The sequence below is a fragment of the Orcinus orca genome, chromosome X (genome assembly GCF_937001465.1).
Source record: "Orcinus orca chromosome X, mOrcOrc1.1, whole genome shotgun sequence".
In the NCBI taxonomy this organism is placed as follows: domain Eukaryota; kingdom Metazoa; phylum Chordata; class Mammalia; order Artiodactyla; family Delphinidae; genus Orcinus; species Orcinus orca.
Window position 1 is genome coordinate 114,421,678 of NC_064580.1, and position 22,900 is coordinate 114,444,577.

Genomic DNA, 22,900 nt, shown 5'->3' on the forward strand with positions numbered 1-22,900 from the left:
TTTCTCTTTCTGACTTACTTTACTTAGTATGATAATCTCTAGGTCCATCCATGTTGCTGCAAATGGCATTAATTCATTCTTTTTTATGGCTGAGTAATATTCCATTGTATACATATACCACATCTTCTTTATCCATTCATCCATTGATGGACATTTAGATTGTTTCCATGTCTTGGCTATTGTAAATAATGCTGCTATGAGCATAGGGGTGCACGTATCTTTCCAAATTATAGTTTTGTCTGGATATATGCCCAGGAGTGGGATTGATGGATCATATAGCAACTCTATTTTGTAGTTTTTTGAGGAACCTCCATACTGTTCTCCATAGCGGTTGTACCAATTTACATTCCCACCAACAGTGTAGGAGGGTTCCCTTTTTTTCCACACCCTCTCCAGCATTTGTTTTTCTCTACCTTTTTAAATGGTTGAAAAAAAGTACAAGATAAGTAATATTTCATAACACATGAAAATTATATGCAATTCGTGTTTCAGTGTCCATAAATAAATTCCACTGCACTCACTCGTAGACCTATATAACAAAAAGTGTGGATATCTGTTTTCTCTCTTGTTACAGAAGTACCTACATAATATCCTCAACTTTGTTTCTTTCCCACAAATCCTCAAATACTTTTATTAGTCATTTAGAGAAAATTTTGCTGACCCTCATTCTAAAGGATTCCAAAAAATAAAGCACTCCATCAATTTCTGAAGTAAAGCACTAATTATATAAAAATCTATTGGTGTGAATTTAATACTTGTAGCAAGATTCCATAAGCTGAAGAAGTTAAACTTTAGAAACAGATACTAAAGTATTCACTAAAATGTTCTTTTACATAGTTAGTAAAATTCATGTTCTTAACTATTTGTTTATAAAACAATAACTACTCAGTGACTAAGAATGGGGAGATAGATGGACTCCTGTAAAGGTAAAATTTTAGGAGCCACCACATTTTGGCCTTAAAGGATTCTGAAGCACCTCTGAATAATAATACAGCTCAGTGAAAAATGATGCCTCAAATAAATATGTCTAGTTCACATATACATCTTAGTAACACGGATTTATTACTTAAAATGAGTTATTCCTCAAGCTAGTATAAAGAAAAAAAATTAAATGTTATGCTAAATCCATCTCTGTATCTCCCCACAGCCTAGATCTATTTGTAGTTACTTGAATAATATCCAAGGTCAGTTACAATTATTGTTGGATGAATGCAAGACACTTAAGTCTCTTAGGCTAATCCTGGCCTGAAGTCAACATCATAATTGAGGTCTCCTCTCTCTAAATTCCTGTCTAAAGGTGGACAACTAAACATTTTCTTTTATAGGATGGTAAACATTTGGTAACAATTTGTTGACTTGATTTTAATACCAGAAAAATAGCACTCTTAACTTTATCACTCATAAGACCTTAATTTTATTACTCATTTACAAGCATTTATACAGTACAAAAGGAAGCCCCTTTCCCCAGTCACCATGCATATTTCTATCCTTAGATAATCCCAAAGCACAATGAAATGTATCATTTTTGTTTCCATCAGACTTTACTAGCTGTTGATGAGGAGCACAACTGAATCGTTTTTGTTTCACAGTTTTTGCTTGGTCATCTCCACATTCTCTGAGCGTTGTTCTAGGGGGACTGAAGTGGCCAAAAGGCACACTGCAGGAGGCCCACATAACCTCCAGACTAGTTAATTGGTCCCTCAATAATTGAGAGTGAACTTTATAAACAGATGCAAGCCGATAGTGGTGTTTATGTACTAATCACACTTGTTAATGAATAAGTCACTGTGGCCCAAGAGAGAGTGAAGAAAAACAAATACATTCAAGGGTCAAAGTGAATAGTTATCTTCACCTAGACCTGGCTTTTCTGACCTTATTAATCATGGAAGTCTCCAAATAAGGGGGAGCATTGAAGGAAGACAGGTAGGGGAAGGGTCGATAGATTATTGTGCGTATAAAAGGTGTAAAGTATCACAAGAAAGAGGGAACAAGTCATGGTTTGGATCTGCCTGTAGGTGGTGGGAGAAGCTGCAGAGCAGGTCAGGAATTATAATCCACAGCTGATTCCTAGAGGTAAGGATCTGGCAGAAGGGTAAATGACTTCTTCCTCAGATGGGTGAGGGGATTTTAACTTTGCTCCTGAGACGTGAACAAGAACTGCCCTAAAAATTATTTGTTGGTGAATCACTATGTAATAACAGTGACAATTCAATTAACTTTAGTATACCACTAGGAAAGAAAAAGTATTTAAAAAATCAAGTGGTTACCCAATTTTAACAACGGGTATGAAAAAAGGAAGGGTTTGGGGGGAGGGGGAAATGGCAAGAGCTGAGAAAAGCAAAGAACCCACAGGAAGCCTGGAGACTAGAGACATCTCAGTGCAAATCCAGGATAAATGGATGCAAGGGGTTATAATTATCAGAGGTTCAACAAAGCACCACCACCACCGCCACCAAAACAACAACACAAACTGAAACGAAACCTTGCATGGCTAATATAAAAATACTCTACGGAGGAAAAAAGAAAGCCCAAAGCTATAAAAATACGGAGGATCAGGTACAAAGCAGAAACGATGGGGATCACGGAAACATTAATCCACCATTTCACTACTGTTAGATCATATATTCCTAGAGGGTAGAGACTGTTTCTAATTCACCTTTTAATCCATCTCTTACTCTTATAAATGCCTGGCACAGAGTAGATGCTCAAGAAATATTTAGTGAATTGAGTCAAAAGGGATTCCTAAGCCATTGATTACTTTTAGGTTTACCAGTTAGAAAAATCCAAATCAAAAATCACCAAACAAAAGAAACACTCAGGGATCGAAAGTTAGTGGCAGAGAGACTGAAAAATCCATCAGTTTTGGTCTCTATCGGGGAAAACTTTAAGCAGAAGGCCACTCCCAAACGGTCTTTTGAAATGCTAAACAGTATTAGAAGCACAGGGTACTGTATAACACATACACATGCATGTGCACATGCACGTACACACACCCACACATATGTATGCGTGGCAGTTTTTAATTGGAGTGGCTAAATCATCAGTATCAAAAGGTATCCAATGAAGAGTCTGGAAAAAAAAACGGTTTAGTGATACTACAGACTGAAATATGCAACTTCTTATTACAAAATGTGTGGTCCCAGGGGACGATTGAATTGCTAATGTTTCTGATATCCACAGAACGGTTTAAGAGTGGAGACTAGGTGAAGAAGGTTTTCAAATAATATTTAGTACATCTATAAAGATTATTATGGCAGATCAGGATTATTTGGGGGAAAGATTATTATCAGGTGGGGAGGGCAACCACATTTTTTCACACTAGGTCTCCTGATGGCCCTCTCAGTGACAAACCACTGAACTCTACTGATCTGAGCAAGAGGATGGTGATAAGAAAAAAAATATCATCCTCTCTAGGTGAGATTGCCAAGCATTGGCTTTGGTTCTCGTTGCTGTTGTGATTTTTTTTATCCTCCGTCAGGGAAAACGATTTTCACAGATCCTCCCAACTTCCTTGCCTTCACCTCACTGGTGATGAACGGCAAGCCATGCTGAGGTAGCTGCTGGAGCTTAGACTGTGACCGCAAGCAGGAAAGCTAACGGGCCCACACGGTCTCATTAGCACCAGCCTCTCACCAACCGAGCTAACCAGATCCAGAGGAGGACACAAAATGGGCCTAGAGGAGATTACATTTTAATTTATCTCCTGGGAATATATGAGGGAGGATAAAGGGAGAGTGTTGAGATTCCTCACTATCAAAGAAGCTGCGCACTGTAAAGATATCATGTACAAATGCCCTCTGTTTGACAGCAAAAGTACAGCATTTTCATTTCACTTTTTAAATAAACAGATTTCACATTGTCTATTAAGCCGAGTGGGGCAAGGCAGCAAACCTCCAGCTGGTGTGATTTATTTTGCTTTACTCTAAAAGGAGCTTTAAGCTGTGTGACATGCACAGCCTCGGGAAAGGACCTGAATAACTACTCTACTTTGGACAAGTAATTGCAATCAGGAGTGAATCCAGGATCTGTGGGGCCCCAAGTTTAGGCCTTCAGAACAAAGGATACACAAATATCTTTGGCAAATTTTACAAACACACTGTAAACACATTGCTACGCCTCCTCCCGGGGCCCTGGCACGACACCACGCTAATGAGGGGCCCTGAGCCTTCACTAACCTCAAGGTAAGCCTACACCTGGGAACAATTTGTGGAACAAATACATAATATTAGGTCTCAGTTGCTACATCTAAAAGTAAAATCTTTTCTAATTTTTTAGAAAACTTAGTAAAATCTTGATAAAACTTTGGGCTTTTAGCATGGTATCACTCCAAACACTCCTGTGATATGATCTGCTCAACCTCGGTCAATGTGGAATTTCACATGATAATGACAGTCATAATTATATCAAGAGCATATTAATCTTATAATTACATAATGCCCGTCGTCCACTGACTTGAACATTTTGCAAAAATCACTTTACAAAACACCGAATGTCACCACATTGAGATGAAAGACGTAAAGGTTGTCATTCATCGTTTCATGAGTAGGTAAACTGAGAGACTCACTGAAGAATCTTCATTAAAATTCACTGTAATTTCTGTATTGACCATGAGACTGGTAATCTGGGAAATGGATAGAATTTCCTTTTCCATTAAATCTACAAAATGTCTTGCTCACCTTTTTAATGATAATTTTTTAATAGAAGAGCCCTGACAACAGGGAGATAGCATATATACTTCAGTCAATCAAACTAGGTTATGTGAGCTAGAAAAACTATAACTCTGGATGAATATGCAAAATGTAGAATGTATCTTGGTGAGGGAAGGATATTATCCTTTCATCTTTAACTACAAAATCATTTAATATTTTCGAAAGTTAAAAAGTAAATAAATATTTTGCAATTTTACTTCTATTCACTTAAATCTGTCCCGGTCCAAAGTTGCATGGAGTAATATAATATCTTAGAGGTCCTATTTAATTAAAGAAGAAAAACATTCAAAACACGGGAGCCTAAAAATACTGAAATTATTCACTAATTAGTATATCTCCCTTCCTCTTATCTACTGCAACTTCCTATTTTTCCCCATTTGGTCCTGAAGTGTTACATCTCCTTCATTCCTTACTATATTAATGTCAGACAGACATATAAGCTTGTTTCTGAGAAATATATTTGGTAAATAGAATTGTAAAAATGATGCAAAAAGGTGGGGAGGGTCCAGACAGACATGAGCTGATTCTATCTGTGATAAAAAGACTGAAGTCCCGTGTTTATAGCCTCTGTGGTTTGGAACACCATGACTTGGCCACAGGAATGCAAGTCATGAAAAGCATACAGCAGACCAGAGGACTTGGCACACCGTGATGGATGATCCAGTAATCTCTGTATGAATCATCAGGTGAATACACCCGACTGGGTCAAGTTTACCTGCGTGTAAAGAACTGGTTCCACGTGAATCATCACATTCAAACAGAGAAGCAAAAGGAATTTACTAGATATAGACAGGTCTAGATTATACAAAATGTCTGAGCCAAAAATATTTTTAATAGCCTTCTAACATCATATCCACCTTTTACATGCATATATTACATCCAGCAGTGAGAATCCTTCCTTGGAAATTTCTTTCTGTAATGAAGATTCCAAGTTGTGAAAAGACCTGAAGTTTTGAAACATTAGCTTTGCTTGAGAGTTGGAATCCAATGTGTCTGCTTGCCCTAAAATTCTTCTCCAGTGCTCGTGTTTGCCTCTTAATTATGCCAAGGGGAGTTCTTAATTGTACAATTTTTTGCTGTGAACATCAGCAACTATCTCTCTTAAACTGCACTGAAAAATACTAGGGAGTCACACCCTTTGCCTCACTTGCTAAACTTCCTCAATAAAGCTAACAAGAGCTTTCTGAGGTGGAATTTTATACGTGCAAATGTCAATTTAGACCTGTTAGATACAGTGAACAAACTTGCCTGCTACAGCAAGCATTCTACCCGAATTGACTAGGTGTGGCTTTTATTCATTGCTCAGTCACACTGAACAGAATCTGTTCTCTAGCTACATTTAGGTTGACGTTCCCTTTATCTGGGGGCTTATAATAAGCAAAACAGACTCGATTTTCCAAAAGCAGATGTGCTCTTCTGTTATCCTAGAAACAGATCAAAGTGTGCTTTGTGGGAAGACCTGAGGTTCAAGGCAGTGATACCAAATGGGTCTTAATATGCAGCCAGACAAACAGCAGGACTGGAAATTTAAACAAAAGCTTGAATATTTTAGAGAAAAGAATCAGATGATCAGGGCGGGAGGGGGGTGCGGTTAGAAGGGATAGAGAGTTGTTTGGGGAAGAGTAGGTACCAAGGAAATGAAGTAAAATTATACATTGCTTCCATAGTAAAATCAAGATCCATAATAAAGAACAGTTCTTTCAAGTCAGACTGGTAAATGTCACTTAAAATTGCTCACACTAGCTCAATTACAACATGCCCACAAGGCAGCTTTCTAGACCACAAGAGAAGATCATATCAAACATCTCGAGGTTAGCTTTTTGTACACAGAGTAACTACAGAAATCAATCTTTTATCAGTTTATCACATCACAACAGCTACTGTTAAATAATCTACAAGGTAGAAAAGCAATTTCCAATTGTTCCCTGGGGTCTTCTAAGCAATGTCTTGTGTCTTGTGATATGCTATAAAATAAATTGTATTCCTGTGAGTCATATCAGTCATATTCTGCAGCCTGAAATTACCCTCATTGAAGAAAAAAGGGAAATGTATTCTGTTATAGAAAGCATGGAGGATCAAATTAGAAAGCACAAGAGGCTGAAAAACTCCATGAATCTCTCACTGGACTCTAAAAAGCCACTCCCTAATCAATAATGCATGAAGGGTTGAGACTTGGCATGGAGATACTTGACTGGAGGCTGAAGGGAAGATGAATAGTCTGCCTTCTGTCTTTACCCCTATTTTACCCCAGGCCCTTGCTCTATGATTCCCTGAAATAGGGTAGTTGACTGATGTCCCTTGACCTATGAAAAAATATATGCTCCAGCTGTATAGGAAATGCTGGGCTCAGGTGTGTGATAAAATCTGGCTCCTATTCTTTGCTCAGTCTGAAATTGGGACATCCCACAAGAGGCCAAGAGGAGTAATGGTGGGTTAAAGGCTCCCTTGCTTTATTCCCCATCTACTCACATTTTCTGGACTCACCAAGCATATTCATTTCTCTGTGGCTTTGTTCATACTATTCTCAGTATCTAGAACACTTTCTCTTCCTTATCCCTTCAGGAGTAAGGACAAACTGAAATACTTCAGTGTTTGAAAGCTAAGGACAGAGTTTGAAGGAGTTCAACCATGTAGAGTATTACTAAAGATCAAAGGGGAACTCCAGGGAGCTCACTGGTGACCTTCTGGGAACGAATTTATCAATGTAATTAATCAGCACTGAATTCCAAGGCAAATGTTTTTGGCAAATGAATAGCGTAAAACATGAAATCTATTTATGCTACTTAAAATTTTCTAGACATTCTGGAAAGAGTATCATGGTACAAAATTTTAGTGACTTGTCAATGCCTCAAGCACCTGCTTTTTGCATTATCTATAAAGATGTACCAATTAAGGAGTGCCCTATCTATACAGATGTCCTTGAATTCTGAGAAACAACTTTCTAATGAGATACACTTTGCTGAGAGCAGATGGACCTATTCCCACATTTTTGCTGCATCTAAATACAATATACATCTTTCAGTTTTCAGTGTGTTCATTATATAGTCACCAATGAAGTGGGTTACAAAAAAGAAAACATAAGCCTTTCAAATTAGTATCCGGATAATGGTTAAAAGGAAATAGGCCAGCTGGAATTAGAATGAGACACCATGGAACTAAATTTGAGACCTGGAAGAACTCAGTAGCCAGGGACAGTTTTCAATTCCCCCTTAAAACTCTAAGACCAAACTACAACTTTATATTTTAAGGTATCAGGACAAGATGAATTCTCCGTAGGACAAAATTACTTTTTAGGTGATCCATTTAAACTCACTGATCCACACAAATACTAGACATTGGTCTAGAATGACGCCAAAATATTATTAATTTCAGCAAAGGGAAACTGTGGCTAGATTAAGTTAAAACCCCCATCAACTACCTGGCCAGTATTCCTCAAGACTGTCAAGGTCATGGGAAACAGGGAAAGACTGAGAAATGGTCACAGACCAGAGGAGAGAGGGGAGACAGGATTCAAATAAATGCGCTGTGGTATCCTGGATTGGACACTGGAACAGAAAGGGTACACTAATGGAAAATCTGGTAAAGTCTGAATGAAGTCTGGAGTTCAGTTAATAGTAATGTGTAAATGTCAGTTCCTTAGTTTTGACAAATATACCATGGAAATATAAGATATTAACAGTGGGGGAAACCAGGTGAGGGGTAATATGGGAACTCTCTGTACTATGTTTGCAACTTTTCTTTAAATCTAAAATTATTTTAAAATAAAAAGTCTATTAAAAAGTCACAACAAAACTACCATCAAAGAGCAAGGAAATTTGTTTGAATTAATATCCTAAAATTAAAAGGGTTATATGTAATAATAATCAAACCTCTTCCTCCTCTTAAAATGTCCCTGCTCCTTTATTAATATTCTTCTATAAACTACATTCATGGTTCCTGCAACCCAGGTTTTAAATCCAACGCACCCGATTGCTCCCTTCATGTGCACAGCAGCTTTGTAGTGTCAATTACCTATCAGCCTGCATCCTCAATCCTTTGGTGACTAACTTCCCAAAGGCCCTGCAAGGTTATTCCAATGTAGATATATATCCTTAAAAAATAAAAGACATACGTATGCAATTTTGAAAAAGCAGCACTGTGACTTACAAGTGATGGCATTTGACCATTTTGGAGCATAAACTGCATCTGCTGGGCAAACATGGCTGCAGCAGTCTTTTGTTGAATCAGATTGTTCCGTCCATTAATTTCCAGCTGCGTTTTTAAATGCGGTGGAGGGTGAAGGTACTTGCAGTTCTCTCTAGCACACCGACCCTGAAAATGAAGGATTAGATGAATTTACATTAATATTTCTAAAAATCTGGTGTGGCTAAGAAAATAAGAAAAGTTTATTAATCTCTTAGCATATGTGATGTACTTATGTATATGTCATAAGTACTTTACTTGAATGAATGCATTCAGTCTTCATACAAGGCTGCTAAGACTGATACTCTCATAATCTTCATCTTCCAGGTGAGGAAACTGAGACTGAGAGAAGCTTGCACAGCTAACATGTGACAAAACCAGAACTAAACCCCAGTTAGTCTAGTCTGATTCCAGAACTTATTCTCTTAGCCACTTTGCTCTGCTCTACTTTGATACGCATCAACTTATGTTTAAAATATAAAACATTAGGAATAGTGTATCATCATAACATTACAGATTTATATAAAAATTTCCCAACGTGAGACATCATGCATGTTAAATATGATTTAGGGTGTGGATCTACATATACAATCAGGAAAACTGAGGGAAAATGTTACATATATATACATAAATGTATCTTAAAACTTTTAGATCCATTATTCTGGACAATTTTGGCTCTAAAGTTTTTTCCTGAATCCATACAATGTGAGAAACATCCTGAAATCCACTGATATTTTGTTAATCAAAGAATAAATTTCTACCTTGGGGCTATGCTGTTCTGTAGATTCCAGAGGCACTGGCCCTGGATCACTTGGATAATTGAGACCAAAGTGTACTTGGGAGTGTCCGGTATTCAAATGTTTTATGGATGGTTTAAGCACTTCCAGACAGGATCATATGTCAGTCCTGTGGAACCAAACATGCGTTTGGTATTACCTAAATGCTGATATGGCTGATAATTATGGTGTTGACTATGTGGTAGCAAAGGATGTCACTGAACAGGTATTTATCACATTCTCAAATGTGACCTGTTGTGTTTGTTTAACTCTTGAGCACTGGGCAAAGCAGCTAATGATTCTCTCATTTGGATTACTAGGTCTGCCATAATCCTTTTAAGATAAGCACAACTGCAAGCCATTCTTTTTCCCACAGTTGCTAAGATCCTTCATAGTGCGTGAGCTTACTGGAGGGAGGGGTGGGAAAAAAAGGCAACTTTTTTTTGAACCCAAGAGCGCAAGTTGCTAGGCCACCCGAATTCCCAGGAGAAAGTCAGTCAGTTCATCAAGTGTTTTCAACACATGCTACGAATTTTCCCTATTTATGATGCCTTAACGGATTATGTAATCACTTCTCCATATTTAGTTATCTTGTTATCCAAGCATTCCTATAATTTCACTGAGAATCAAGGTGTGTCCTTCAAAATTTTAGAGAGTTACCTATAAAGCAAAACCAGATGCACTGCAACTGCTCTTTTAAATATCAGATCAGTGGGACGAGGTGGCTCTTTTATTTTATCTCCCCTGGCAGGAAGCTGAGTATAACTTAAAACATAGCTTGAGAAGTCAAGGAAGCCACTATTGTTTTCCGTCAGGCTTGTCCTGTTGTTTCTCCAGTTTGATCAAATTTTTAATCAAATTATTTATAAAATCAAATAATACCTTAGTTTCAATGTGCTTTTATATTTCTCTGGAAATCCTGGAAAAGGAAGAATTTCTTGGTAGTAAGAGTTGAGGGTGGTATGAACCCAGTCTTCCTGAACTCATTAAGTAGCCTAGGAAACAGCTACATAATTTTAGTACATATAAGGACTATAAGGAAATCCTTATATGGGCTAAAAATTGCGGTAATGGAGGGTTCCCCCCAGTAATGTCCCCCCTAAGAGAAAACATAAGCTTCTTTTTTTTGTTTGTTTTTTGCGTTACGCGGGCCTCTCACTGTTGTGGCCTCTCCCGTTGCGGAGCACAGGCTCCGGACGCACAGGCTCAGCGGCCATGGCTCATGGGCCCAGCCGCTCCGCGGCACGTGGGATCTTCCCGGACCGGGGCACGAACCCATGACCCCTGCATCGGCAGGCAGACTCTCAACCACTGTGCCACCAGGGAAGCCCCATAAGCTTCTTTTTACACCTACTACAACCTGCATCAAAGCAAAGATAGTCACAAGGATTTTAGTTCCCAGATTCTCCACCCTCTACCCAGTATAACTGGGATTATCTGGTTCAGAATTAACAGCTCAGGGGAAGTAGTGACACTTGGTGGCTTCCAGGGCCAAGCATGGTAGTTTATACTTCCGGGGTTTCTCTTTTCCTCCCACACCCTAACATTAAAGATTTCCCCAAGGTACAGTCCTAAATCCTCTGCTCTCCTCCTTAATCTCTTTCCCCTGGAGAAATGAAGTGCTGGTAAAATTTCATCTCTCACTGCAATTGCTCAGATCTTAAATCTCTATCTCTACCTCTGACCCCTCTTCTGAATTTCAGGTCTTTTTTATCACTACCTGCAGCTGCATTTGGAAATCCTGCCCCCTAACCAGGTCTAAGCAACTTAGTCCTGACCTTCCTTCTCCTTAGACTATCTTTCCTCTTGCTGCCTACTAGCATTTAGGGCCATTGCTCCAATTCCCAGGCTTTGGGACAGTTGCATAGCAGCCCTGAAAAAAGAAACCAGGCACCTGCTGAGCAGGATTGCCTTAGGATCACAAACCCACCTTGATAGCTTTCCCAGACAAGTGGCAAACACAACCATAAACATTTAAACAGAACACAATTTGTAACCCACTCCCTGCGCCCCCAAAATTAGATGAGGACTCTCTCTTACATTCAGGAATTCCAAACAATAGATCAGTTAAAAAAAAAAAGGAAAAGGAATACCTTAAGATTTTTGCCATTTGTTACAGTTTAGAGTTTTAACGTCATTTACACTGAATGTCATCAGAGAGGAGAGGAGAATGGAAGGGAGTGAGAGAACATGGTGTATTTGGCACATTTCCTGCCAATCTACAGATAAAGAATTGCTACCTGCCTTTGTGCTGTTATGTTACTGTCCTTTATATATAATAACTTTTCTTAAGCTTTTTCTTGGGAAACTAATGACATTTTTACAAATCAAAAATGGTACACAGAAATAGAAAAAAAATTACACTTTAAAAATTACATCAAGTTAGGCTCTAAAACTAAAGTATGGAATATGAGGCAGCATAAGATTTTAAAAAACTTATTCATCTTAGTTATGAGATTTTACTTGATTTATAAAGCATTCTCTTCTGAATGACAGAATCCATCATTTAATTCTATAACAATGCAAATGCACAGAAACACTACCTTACCAGAGACTGCTTCTTATGTTAAAGAAAGCTTATAAAGAAAAAAAAACAACCTGCATTTTCTATCCAAACAATAGATGAGAACAAATAATTTAACATCAATGTTATCTGTGGAACACAATATTTCAAAAGAAAGCCAAGCCCCTCAAGTTTTTTCAAAACGACTTTAGGACTCAGGATAATATATTTATATGCACAACACTTGGTGATAACAAATCTCCCCTGTATTAATTCTTCAAGATGCCCAAACTTAATTACAGGCCAAAATACTTTCATTGGAGCTGGGGAGAGGGTGGCAAACTTTGCTCTTGACGTTTGCTAACATTTGCTTTTAGTCCTTGGAGGGGATTAAGGCTTTGGTAAGCAAGTATGAATGGGATGGGGTGGAGGCTGAGGAGGGATCTGCCCAGCACAGTATGTAATCACTTATTGTTTTTGTCCTTTGGAAAACCAGAGACTATGGAGTAGAAAGGTTCCAATGTTTTCCTGAGGCCAGCTAAGCACTCTTGAATGGGCCACAAGACTCCCTATCACATCAGGTCTATAACAGCCCAGAAACCATCTTGCGCTGAAAAAAAATCACCCATTGTGTTTCCCAAGCCAAGTCAATGTTGTCCAAGCCCTCCTTCTAGAGCCACAGGTTCAGAGTTGCCATGTGCTCAGTGCAAAGTAGGACACCATGTCATAAACGACTCTAAATGTCGTACCTGTGAAAATTGCCATCCACTGGTAGAGCTGGCTCTATCCTAAAAACAGCAGCTAAGGCTGGTCAAGATGTGTAAACCTCTCTCCCTCCCCTCCACAGACACACAAAATTAAAGCATTGAAGAGATTAGAGTGCAAGCTCATTTAGGCTTGCCTCAATTTCACTCCTTTTCCATTTCCTTTGGCCTCATTGGGTTTTTCACTGTGATACGGAGTCAAGAAAATAGCAAGGTGATTCAATGGGAAAGTGATTCTCTGCTGAAATAAGCACTAGTATATCTATGAAGCTTCCCTCTCCCCTTTCCCATCTACTCTCTTTGAAAAAGCACCCGAAAAGCAGCAGGGGAATAAATGACCAATGAAATTTCTGAAATACATCAAAAAGTTGATGACAGACAAAGGAAAAAGTTGCAGAGCATTCATAAAACCTCCCAAATTCAATCTATTTCCTTTTTCCTACCTTCAGGCTTTTCACAAATGAGCACAAAGAGTACTTGAGTGAAAGAGAAAAGTAGCATTGTAGAGATTCAAATCCCACCCAAGTCTTGGGAGTTATGAGAGTGAGAGTCTGTCAGAGACAAGACTTCCCGGGCACTTGGTGGTAGAAACCCCCTGTGAAGTGTACTTTTTTTATGTTCATGAGAGAAAGCTCTACCATCCATCAGAATAAGAAAAGGACCCCAGGAAGCTGAAAATTACCCTTTGTCAATCACCAGTATATTAACAGGAACAGCTGTTTGCAGAATGACTTGCTTCTTCAAATACATTAGGAATTATGGGGGGAAAAAGCTCTCAAATACAGTGGTAACTGGATTACTTTTTCAAAGACATCTCACTGCTCTGCTAGACTATCAAGAGTTAAGAGTTAAATGTTAAATAAAGGCAATGAAGAGATGATTTGATTTCTATGAAAAAAGTTATTTCATTTTAATGATCATGTGTTAAATGAAAAACCCTCTTGATTATACTGCCCCACTGAAATGTACTTACATATGCATAGACATGGCTTCTCAGAGGAAGTAACAGTAATTTTAGAATTACAAATGATACGTAGTAGGTTGCCTGGTTCCTACAACCATCACGGACCTATTAAGGGCTAGGAACAATCTGAAATGGCTAAAAGTGAGGCAACATGAACATAAACTGAGTGTTAGCCAGATATCAGTATAGTAAAGGCAAACTTCCCACTTTCTTCCTCTTAGAGTTCTGTCTTTATAAAAATGGATATCCTCCAGTATTGTACCATCTATGAATATTGACATATACGCACAAAAAGCATCCTTAAAATCTTGCATACAACTTTTAATTTAAATTTGGGATGCAGACAAAAAATCCTTTTAAAAAAGTCTTTTTTTTTTTTAACATCTTTATTGGGGTATAATTGCTTTACAATGGTGTGTTAGTTTCTGCTTTATAACAAAGTGAATCAGTTATACATATACATATGTTCCCATATCTCTTCCCTCTTGCGTCTCCCTCCCTCCCACCCTCCCTATCCCACCCCTCCAGGCTGTCACAAAGCACCGAGCCAATATCCCTGTGCCATGCGGCTGCTTCCCACTAGCTATCTACCTTACTACGTTTGTTAGTGTGTATATGTCCATGACTCTCTCTAAAAAAGTCTTTATTAAACCATTTCCTGAGTTTATTGAAGGCAAAATGAATGAGCCAGCCAAGCACTCCCCCACTGCAGTCAGCACTGCATCTCTGCTGCACTCTGCCTTCCTCTTTTTACATTTTATTGAAGTATAGTTGATTTACACTGTCATGTTAATTTCAGCTGTACAGCAAAGTGACTCAGTTATACATATGTATACATTCTTTTTCATACTCTTTTCCATTACGGTTTACCACAGGATATTGAATATAGCGCCTTGTGCTGTACAGCAGGACCTCGTTGTTTATCCATCCTACATATAGTTTGCATCTGCTAATCCCAAACTCATGAACTCTGCTTTCTTGACATCCCATATACACATATACAGGGCAATGACTTCGGTGCAAACCAGACACCAAGTCTGAATAGGTAAGAAGCTGGAAGGAGGGCAGAAGAATTTTCTCGCCTATCTGCCTCAAGAAATCTTGCAAGTGGTGACCTCCAAAAGATGAAGGGAGGAGTAGGCTCAACAATCACACCATTGTTCTCTGCAGCAGCCCGCTAAGATAACCTGATTACCAGAATCGGAACATTTAGGGCTGAACCGGATTTTAAGGAACATCTGTGCACTTTTATCTTACAGAGAAAGTGAAGGCCAAATTGATGAGATGGCTTGTCCTAATTAACAAGCAGCTCAGTAAGGACAGAAGCCAAGTTTGCAGACTCTCACTACCCAATATGGATTTTCACTTCAAATGACTCTTTCTCTGTAAAGATCTTCCTGAACCCCTCTCCCCACCCCACCCCCACTTCCCTCTCCCTCTCCCTCGTTTGTGTCTCCAGCTGCGTCTTGTACTCCCTTTTATCATAGCACTTATCACTGTGTACATTGATACATTGTTTGCATGCCTATCTCCCCATTCCACCTTGAGTTTGTCTAAAGGCAGGACTATATCTTACTCATCTTTGAACCTCCAGGTCTGTTTCTGTGCCTGGTGAATAGTGACCACTCCATAAAAGTTTGCTGAATGAATGAATAAACTTTGTGAGAATAATTTTATAGGGCATCACACTAAGTCGGCCTTAGAGGCCTAATTGCTTCTCTCGCCATTTCCTTTCCTAAGTTCTTTCTTCTTCCTCCAAGAAGAGAACAAGAGGCAACATATGACTGAGGCTGTTCCTGGTTTTCTGTTGCAAATGAACCGTTATTCTATTCAGGTCCAGAAAATAGCTACTTCGTAACAATTTTTTTTCTATGAATATATACTCTGGGGTGTGTGTGATCATCATGGCTGAAAAATCCTGGTAATTCAGTATAACTGAATCAGAAATGTTAGGAACCCATGAGGCACAGACACAAACCCTGGTCTAATTCCCAGGGGTCTGTGGTCACAAGAACCCCCAGGATATAGCGGCCCACAGAGCAGAATAAAGGAACCTGCAGCAGATTCACATTTAATCAGCACCTGGGCCTGCCCAGGGGGAGCACTGCATTTCTAGGGTCAGCTTAGAATAAACTGCCTTCTTCAACTGCTCCATCCCCACCCTGCATTTCTCTAACCAGCTGCAAGTCAAATTCCCTGAAGCCACTGAGACAAAGGTGGCTTCAGGATAATCACATGGAGTGGAGCCTTCTTGTGCATCTCTATTGCATATGCTGACTTCTTACAAGAAAAATGTTCCCGCTGTGCTTTAAGACCCATGTTCAGCTGCATTCACATTAAACATTTATTTTCAAATAATCATTAGCTTGAAAATTTTTTGAAGAACAAATAACACCAAAAATCATAGTTGCGGCCATAGTGAAACCAAGCCTGCCTCCCCAATACCCCAGATCTGCTTCCTGCCCACCCCCCAATTTTTCCCCTCTGGTCTAATCAAATACCTTCAACTGCTTGAGAAAAATATTAACTGGATATCTGTTCAATAATATGCTCCTCAGGAATGTATGATCTCTGTTTACAAAACAGCCAACCAGAATCAAATTAAAACCCAAAGACAACTGAAGCACACTGGTGCCGAGTTACCGAAAGTCAGAAGTCGTTTCCAATGCTAAGGATTCACGGACGCTGTCTTTAAAGTAGCTGATGGCTGCCAGTGTAAAATGTCATTAAAATACAGAAAAAAAGGAAAGAAAAAAAGAATGACATTGAATGTTACTCCAAGAAAACAAATACACAAAATCATGCAACTTCAAGAAGCTACTTACTACATAGGCTTTGTTACAAAACAACATAAAGGGGTCTCTCCCTTGGCCCTTAGGCAGTCAAATCTCTGGCTCCCAGGGTTCTCACGGCTTCCTTCTCCGGACACCCCATCCAGTCACTAACCACAGTGATTTGGAACCAGGACAAAAAGGATGCCGGCTGCTTGCACCCTTTCTTCCCAGCTAGGGCTTCTGCCTGGGATCCTATCTAGGGTTGCCAGATTTATCAAATGAAAACACAGGATTCCCAATCAAATTTGAATTTCAAATGAACAAGGACTAATTTTTTAGGATAAGTATGCCCCATACAAAATATTATACGGCAACCCTCTTCCTATCTATTCTCCACCCTTGTGAGTTGAGCTAAATAAAGTCAAATCCTCAAAAACCCATTTTCATCCCGTTACCTTAAGGTCATAAGCAGCCCCCTCTATGGAATCAGCCCAGGCTCTACTAGGCCTTCAGTTGCCCGGAGCAAAGCAGAAGGCACTCTCAGCCCCAGCTTACCTGACCAGCTGCAAGGAATTTAAGGAAGTTGACTGTTGGAGAAAGCAATTTTTTATCCCCTGGCTCCTCCCACCAAAAGCTTCGCACGTCTCCCTACCCAGTCAGCCAGTCCACTTTCCCAACCACCGTGGCGCAACTGTATATTCAAATGACTTTGATGCCTGCCTGCCGGAGCTCCTCCTTTAAACTGGGATGGGGGAGGGTGTGGTGAGTGACCACCATGCCGGAACTCCTGACTCTAAATTCATATACATTTTTGAACATATGAGTTATTACAGGAAGATGAGGCTTTTATGTTTTTAAGGTTTTTGTTAGTGGGGGGAGGGAGAGGGGGACAGGTTAACCTTAATTTCTTCAGTCCTGTCGGTGGTATTCTTAAATTCAAGCAAAAGTCATCCATTAAAGCCCAGGAAAACATCTGCTTAAGTATTATGTTTCCACATGCACACATAAGATCGATGCAGATACATATTCAAAACCTGCAAAAAATGGCATGAATAGCCATTATTTGCATAGATGTCTTTTTCAGTCAACCCTTGATTACTCATATTAAAAGAGAGGGAGATGTAGAGGGGCATGGTTAATTCTAATGAACAAAATAATATACTCAGCAAAAATGGCAATCCATAACAGCCCCACATGACAGAACAGGTATATCACAAAAGTGGCAATGGTGAACATTTAGGAATCAGTTATTAGACACAATCCTGAATTTATTTTTTATTAAGATTGCAGTCTCCTTTGTTGGAATTATCAAAGAGTCAGAATTAGTAAGGTCAGAGAGAATGAAATTGTACTTCACTGGGGAAGCTTATATGTTATAGACAACATGTCATGGAAACATTAAAGCTGGAAAGGCTCTTAGAGATCCTTCAGTCTGTGTACCACAGACCACTATTCCCAAGAGAGGAGCCTCAGAAACTGAGCTTCCTGGTGAAATACTTGTAAGGAATGGTACCCTCTATTCCCCTCTTGGAGATTAACAGTCCACCGGAGCATACTAAAGGTTCCCCCTCACATGTCTTAGAGTAAAGAAACCTGCTGACTTCTGTTAACTGAAACACAGTTCAATCGCAGAAACCATTCCTCTTTTTTTTTTCCCATAAAATACCTTTTAACATATCTCGTTAGAGAATCGTTATGAAAATACTGATTTAATTCAACTCCCTCCTACTAAAGCTCAAAGCAAGCCCCATGGCATACAGTGAACTCCAAGGAACTGGATCGTCCGTTGAAATGACATTGAACACTCCTGCCCATACTCGATCTCTGCACAGCTAACAAGATGTAGATTTTTCCTATGATGGCTACAAAGAAAGATCCCACAGTCAGCTTCCCAGCGCTCCTTGCCAAAGCTGTGAGTTCTGCCAGAGCTTTCCAAATGGCTGCCGGGCCTTGCTTCTTTTGTTTGAATGCTTCAGTCAGGTAACTTCTGAAATCACAACTTCAAGCCTTCTCTGTCTAACTGGCTTTCCTACACTGTGACTTCTATCCCTTGAAACCATGCCAGTTACCTTAGGTTTTCCATGACTTAAGGGTCTCAAGTGAGTTTTAACGGCACTAAAACTTGGGAAGTAGGAATGTATTTGGCAATCCCTCCAATTCCTAAGGGTCTTAGTTGTGCACTAAACTTAAACCTTGCGGTTTCCACCTGGCAAAGTTAAATTTCCTGTCTCCAAGCAAAAAGAAAATTTCAAAGAAGAATTAAATGTAGACAAATATCTTGCAAACTTAAGGGGAGTAAAAGGTGAGAAAGGCACTGATTATTGTTCAGATGTAAACAATTTATCTTTGCAACGCTCAGTATGCTGCTAAGAATAAATTAAATAATTACATCTCTAGAGCCAGCCATGTACCCCTCCACCCAGAGGTTATATAAAGGGCAGATACGGTTATTGATTTACCTCTGCATTTTTGAAATTAGAGGCACAGAGATAAAAATCAGTCCTTTTTTTTTTTTGCTAGACATAAGTTTTCTTTCAGATAAAGAAATTTAAAAGCATGATACCAAATGGTTGTTTACAGGGTCTTGCTAAATTCATAAGTAGAAATCATGTTTCAAACGCCAGAGCCAAATGTATCCACTTTAAAATACGCATTTTTCTCACAATCCTACCCAACTACCAAACTAATACCAAATATGCAATTTCCAAGCAGAAAGGTTTACTTGGTGACATGGACTGCATTAAAATGCTTTGAGGCATGGACTAGCTCTACATTTCGTTAATGATAAATATATTTTTATCACCAAAAGCCTTACTGAAACCTTTATGCTAACTTGTTATTAAAACTGTAGGCATTTTAGAGTATCAGACAAATCTCCAAAGAAAACTCCAAACTCCAAATGCACTGTGTATTTAAATAAAGTGGGTTTTTTTTTTTTTAGCCAAGTGATTCTTTATTAGGCCAAGTTGCTGTTTGTTTCTGTTCTGACATAAAAGCAAGCAATTTATTGATATAAATTCTTTCTCTTTTAAAAATAAAGATCTATTCTGCCTGGCCTGATTATTTACCAAATATATTAAGTTTCATCCGAAATGTATTTCAGAGATGTGAACAGAACTGACAATGCTCTAGATGAAACTACCGAGACTACTTTTTTAAAGAATATGTTTAAAAATGATCCTCTCTCAGTCTTAGTAAATATAGCAACCTTTTTAAACTCACCTTCTGCTTTCAGTGAGCAGTTAATATTTGATGATGATGAAACTGTTCCTGGTATTTAAAGAACTAAACAAGGCCATCCACAAACAATGTAACTAGAAATGGGGTTGTTTAAAGAAGATAGAATGATAAATGGAAGTTTTACATTTTAAAATAAATCAATCCCTCAACCATAAATGTCTCATATCTTTACAGAGAAGAAGTTGAAATATGACCCCTGCCAAAGAATGCCTATCTCCAAATCTAAAACAAAATAAAGCAAAGGACAGCGAAAGTTAATTAGTTTTAAAAATCTATCAATTGTTCTCCGCAAGTCAGTTTAAGCAGCTAGAAGAGTTAGTGGGTGAACAGTGCACTTGTAAGGATGCAGTGTTTCTTAAAACCATAAACCCTCTATATTAAGCACAACAAGGTTTCTAAGGTCTAGTCACTGCCTTTTAATTAGTGGAATCCTTATTCTGGTGAGGGGAAAAATAGGAAAAATAAAACAAATCCCTAGCTTCATTGTGCCTTCCCTGAAAATCAGAATAAAATTAGAAAACTTCAGAAAACATGTCTTTCTGGAAAAAAAAAAGAGCCCAGTTTATATGTCTCTTATACAAGGTAAATCAAATTCTATTCTAGAAAAATATTTGATCAAGTGATAGAGAAATAAACTAGGCCATATAAAACATCGGTGTGCCAATATTTCACAGTTCTTTTTCTACTAAAGGTAACTGGAGCATTTAACCGTTTTTGTTTTGTTTCATGTTTTACAGACTCTAGTATATAAGGTCAAATGACCCTTCAGATGTGAACTAATTCTGACCATTTATGAGTGGGCTACAGAATAACTGTATCTACAGGTTTAGCTCATGTAACTTGGCATGAGATGATTGTTGACACACATTTAGAGACCACGTTGAGGCCCTTGTAAAATTATATTTTCCATTAATATCATGAAAGTAGTCATAATGACACAACTCATTTGAGGGAATTATTGAACGCTGTGGTCAGGTTTGCATTTTTTTTTTTCACATCATGACCACCTGAATAATAATAACAACTGACTTTATCGTAGGTATATTTACCATGTGCCAGACACTGTTCAGAGTGCTTTACGTGCATTACCTCATATAGTCTTCACAATATAACCCTAGGAAGTCAGTGTTTTACTGAAGAACTGAGGCACAGAGATGTGAAGAAACACGCTCAAGGTAACAGAACAAATGTCGCAGAGCTGTGATTTGAACCCAGGTGGACTGAGTCTGCAGCTCACATTCCTAACCCGTACACTAATGCCTCACAACACCATGGTGTGCTAAACTGAGGAATGAGCTCGTTCAAATATTTCTAATGGTTGGGTCACTATTTTCCTTCTAAGATTATAATAAAGATTGCATACCAACTGGCCGTTAGGTATGTCTAGAAACTATTTAATAGATAAATGTATGCCAAGTGGGATGTTTTGTTAAGCACCTGGGGATCATAGGTGACTTGAAAACGAATAAGACAAGATAACTGAGTGTCCAATGTTTTTTACACCACATCCACCCGAATAACTTTACTGTGTATTTACCATGTGCTGGGCACTGTTCAAAGTGCTTTAAACGGATTATGAAGTCTTTCATCCTAACCAAAGCAGAACAATTAGTACATATATCTCATCTCTTAGCACAGCTTTTTAGCAAATGTCTACATGATAGAATTTTGCCAGTTGGTCTGGGAGAAGCAGTGTCCTGGAATCAGGAGTCGGGTTATAAGAGCTTAAGCACAAATGACCATGGCCTGACAAAAGTAACAGTCCTGCAAAACCCCATGGACATAGAGAACAGATGGAAGTGGGGCTCAATGAAAGGGTTGGTTGTGTGCCTTTTTGTGACTATTATTATTACCACTCTAAAAGAAGAATCTTAAAAAAAAAAACCACCACGGCAGTGCCATTTAGAAGCAGGTTTACTCAGACCATAAATGTCTGGGTGCTGTAGGTTCAACACTATGACAAAGCAGAGAAAATCCCAAACGATGACAAAAGATCAACCTTATCACAAAGAAGTACAAAGTGTTCTTCTGAAGCATTTCATTCCACAAAGAACAGACAAATAAGGATTCACACACACCATACATACCATCTCACAAAAGACTACGCCACCAAAAGCTCAGTTTTAGTGGGGATTTGACTTAAATGACTAGAGAATGTATAAAAATATATAAACTTATACATGGGTGCATGTATAAAACACATGCACCCCATGTGCAACATGGGGTGATGATTTGTGGGCCTGGAAACTAGGATTTGACTTTTTCAGTGCTTCAACTCTGCCTGTGAGCAAGTTATGTTTATTTATTTTCTTTTCTATATTGTCAATTTATTTTTGGTTAAGTAAACATTATTCACAAAATAAGACTAAAGACTTCAAATGCAAATCAACATGTAAATGCATCAGGTAAACATATAAACATGATGTAAACATATCAATTCTATTCACTCTAACTTAGCATTTAGGTTTTTCCACAGCTTTTAAAAGACAAAATATTCTAGGTATTTGCTGATGATGTAGTAGGGAACCTAGATCTTATATAAGTGACTAGACAATTGAACGTGTAGAATCCAAAAGGGTACTTATACTTTTAAAGACAATTTGATGGGGAAAATAATAATGATAAACAAATCCAAAGTTGAAATGAATCAGCTGTTTGGAATCAGGTTGCAGGCAGTTCATACTCTGACTTCTAACACATTTATTCTGAGACAAAGCAGGAACAAATCTAAATTTTTAATATGAATGCAGTATTTTACTAAATACGAATGCAGCATTTTATTAGGAAGAGGGCTAAACTGGGATTTAAGTGTCCTGGATTCTAATTACCTTTAGATCATGGCTAAATTATTTTCCAATTCTGTTAATCAGTTTTTCTAGGAATAATTCCTGCCCCTACATACTTCATAAGTACTTTGAAAGAATAAAGGGAAAAAGTGAAATTTAGTATGCTTTGGAAGTAAAATCAGTAAAAAAAAAAATATTTATT

General features: G+C 38.5%; 1 protein-coding gene across 8 annotated transcripts in view; it reads right to left on the reverse strand.

Moving 5' to 3' along the window:
* Positions 1 to 22,900, reverse strand: part of MBNL3 (muscleblind like splicing regulator 3) — a 127,759-nt gene that overhangs the window by 23,299 nt on the left and 81,560 nt on the right. For all 8 annotated transcript variants that reach the window (XR_004479901.2, XM_033416218.2, XM_033416217.2 and 5 more), the window contains one exon: positions 8,856 to 9,020. Coding sequence is in view for 7 of the 8 variants with exons in the window: in XM_033416218.2 (XP_033272109.1) it covers positions 8,856 to 9,020 (165 nt within the window). In the remaining variant the exon portion in view is untranslated. The remainder of the gene's footprint in view (positions 1 to 8,855; positions 9,021 to 22,900) is intronic.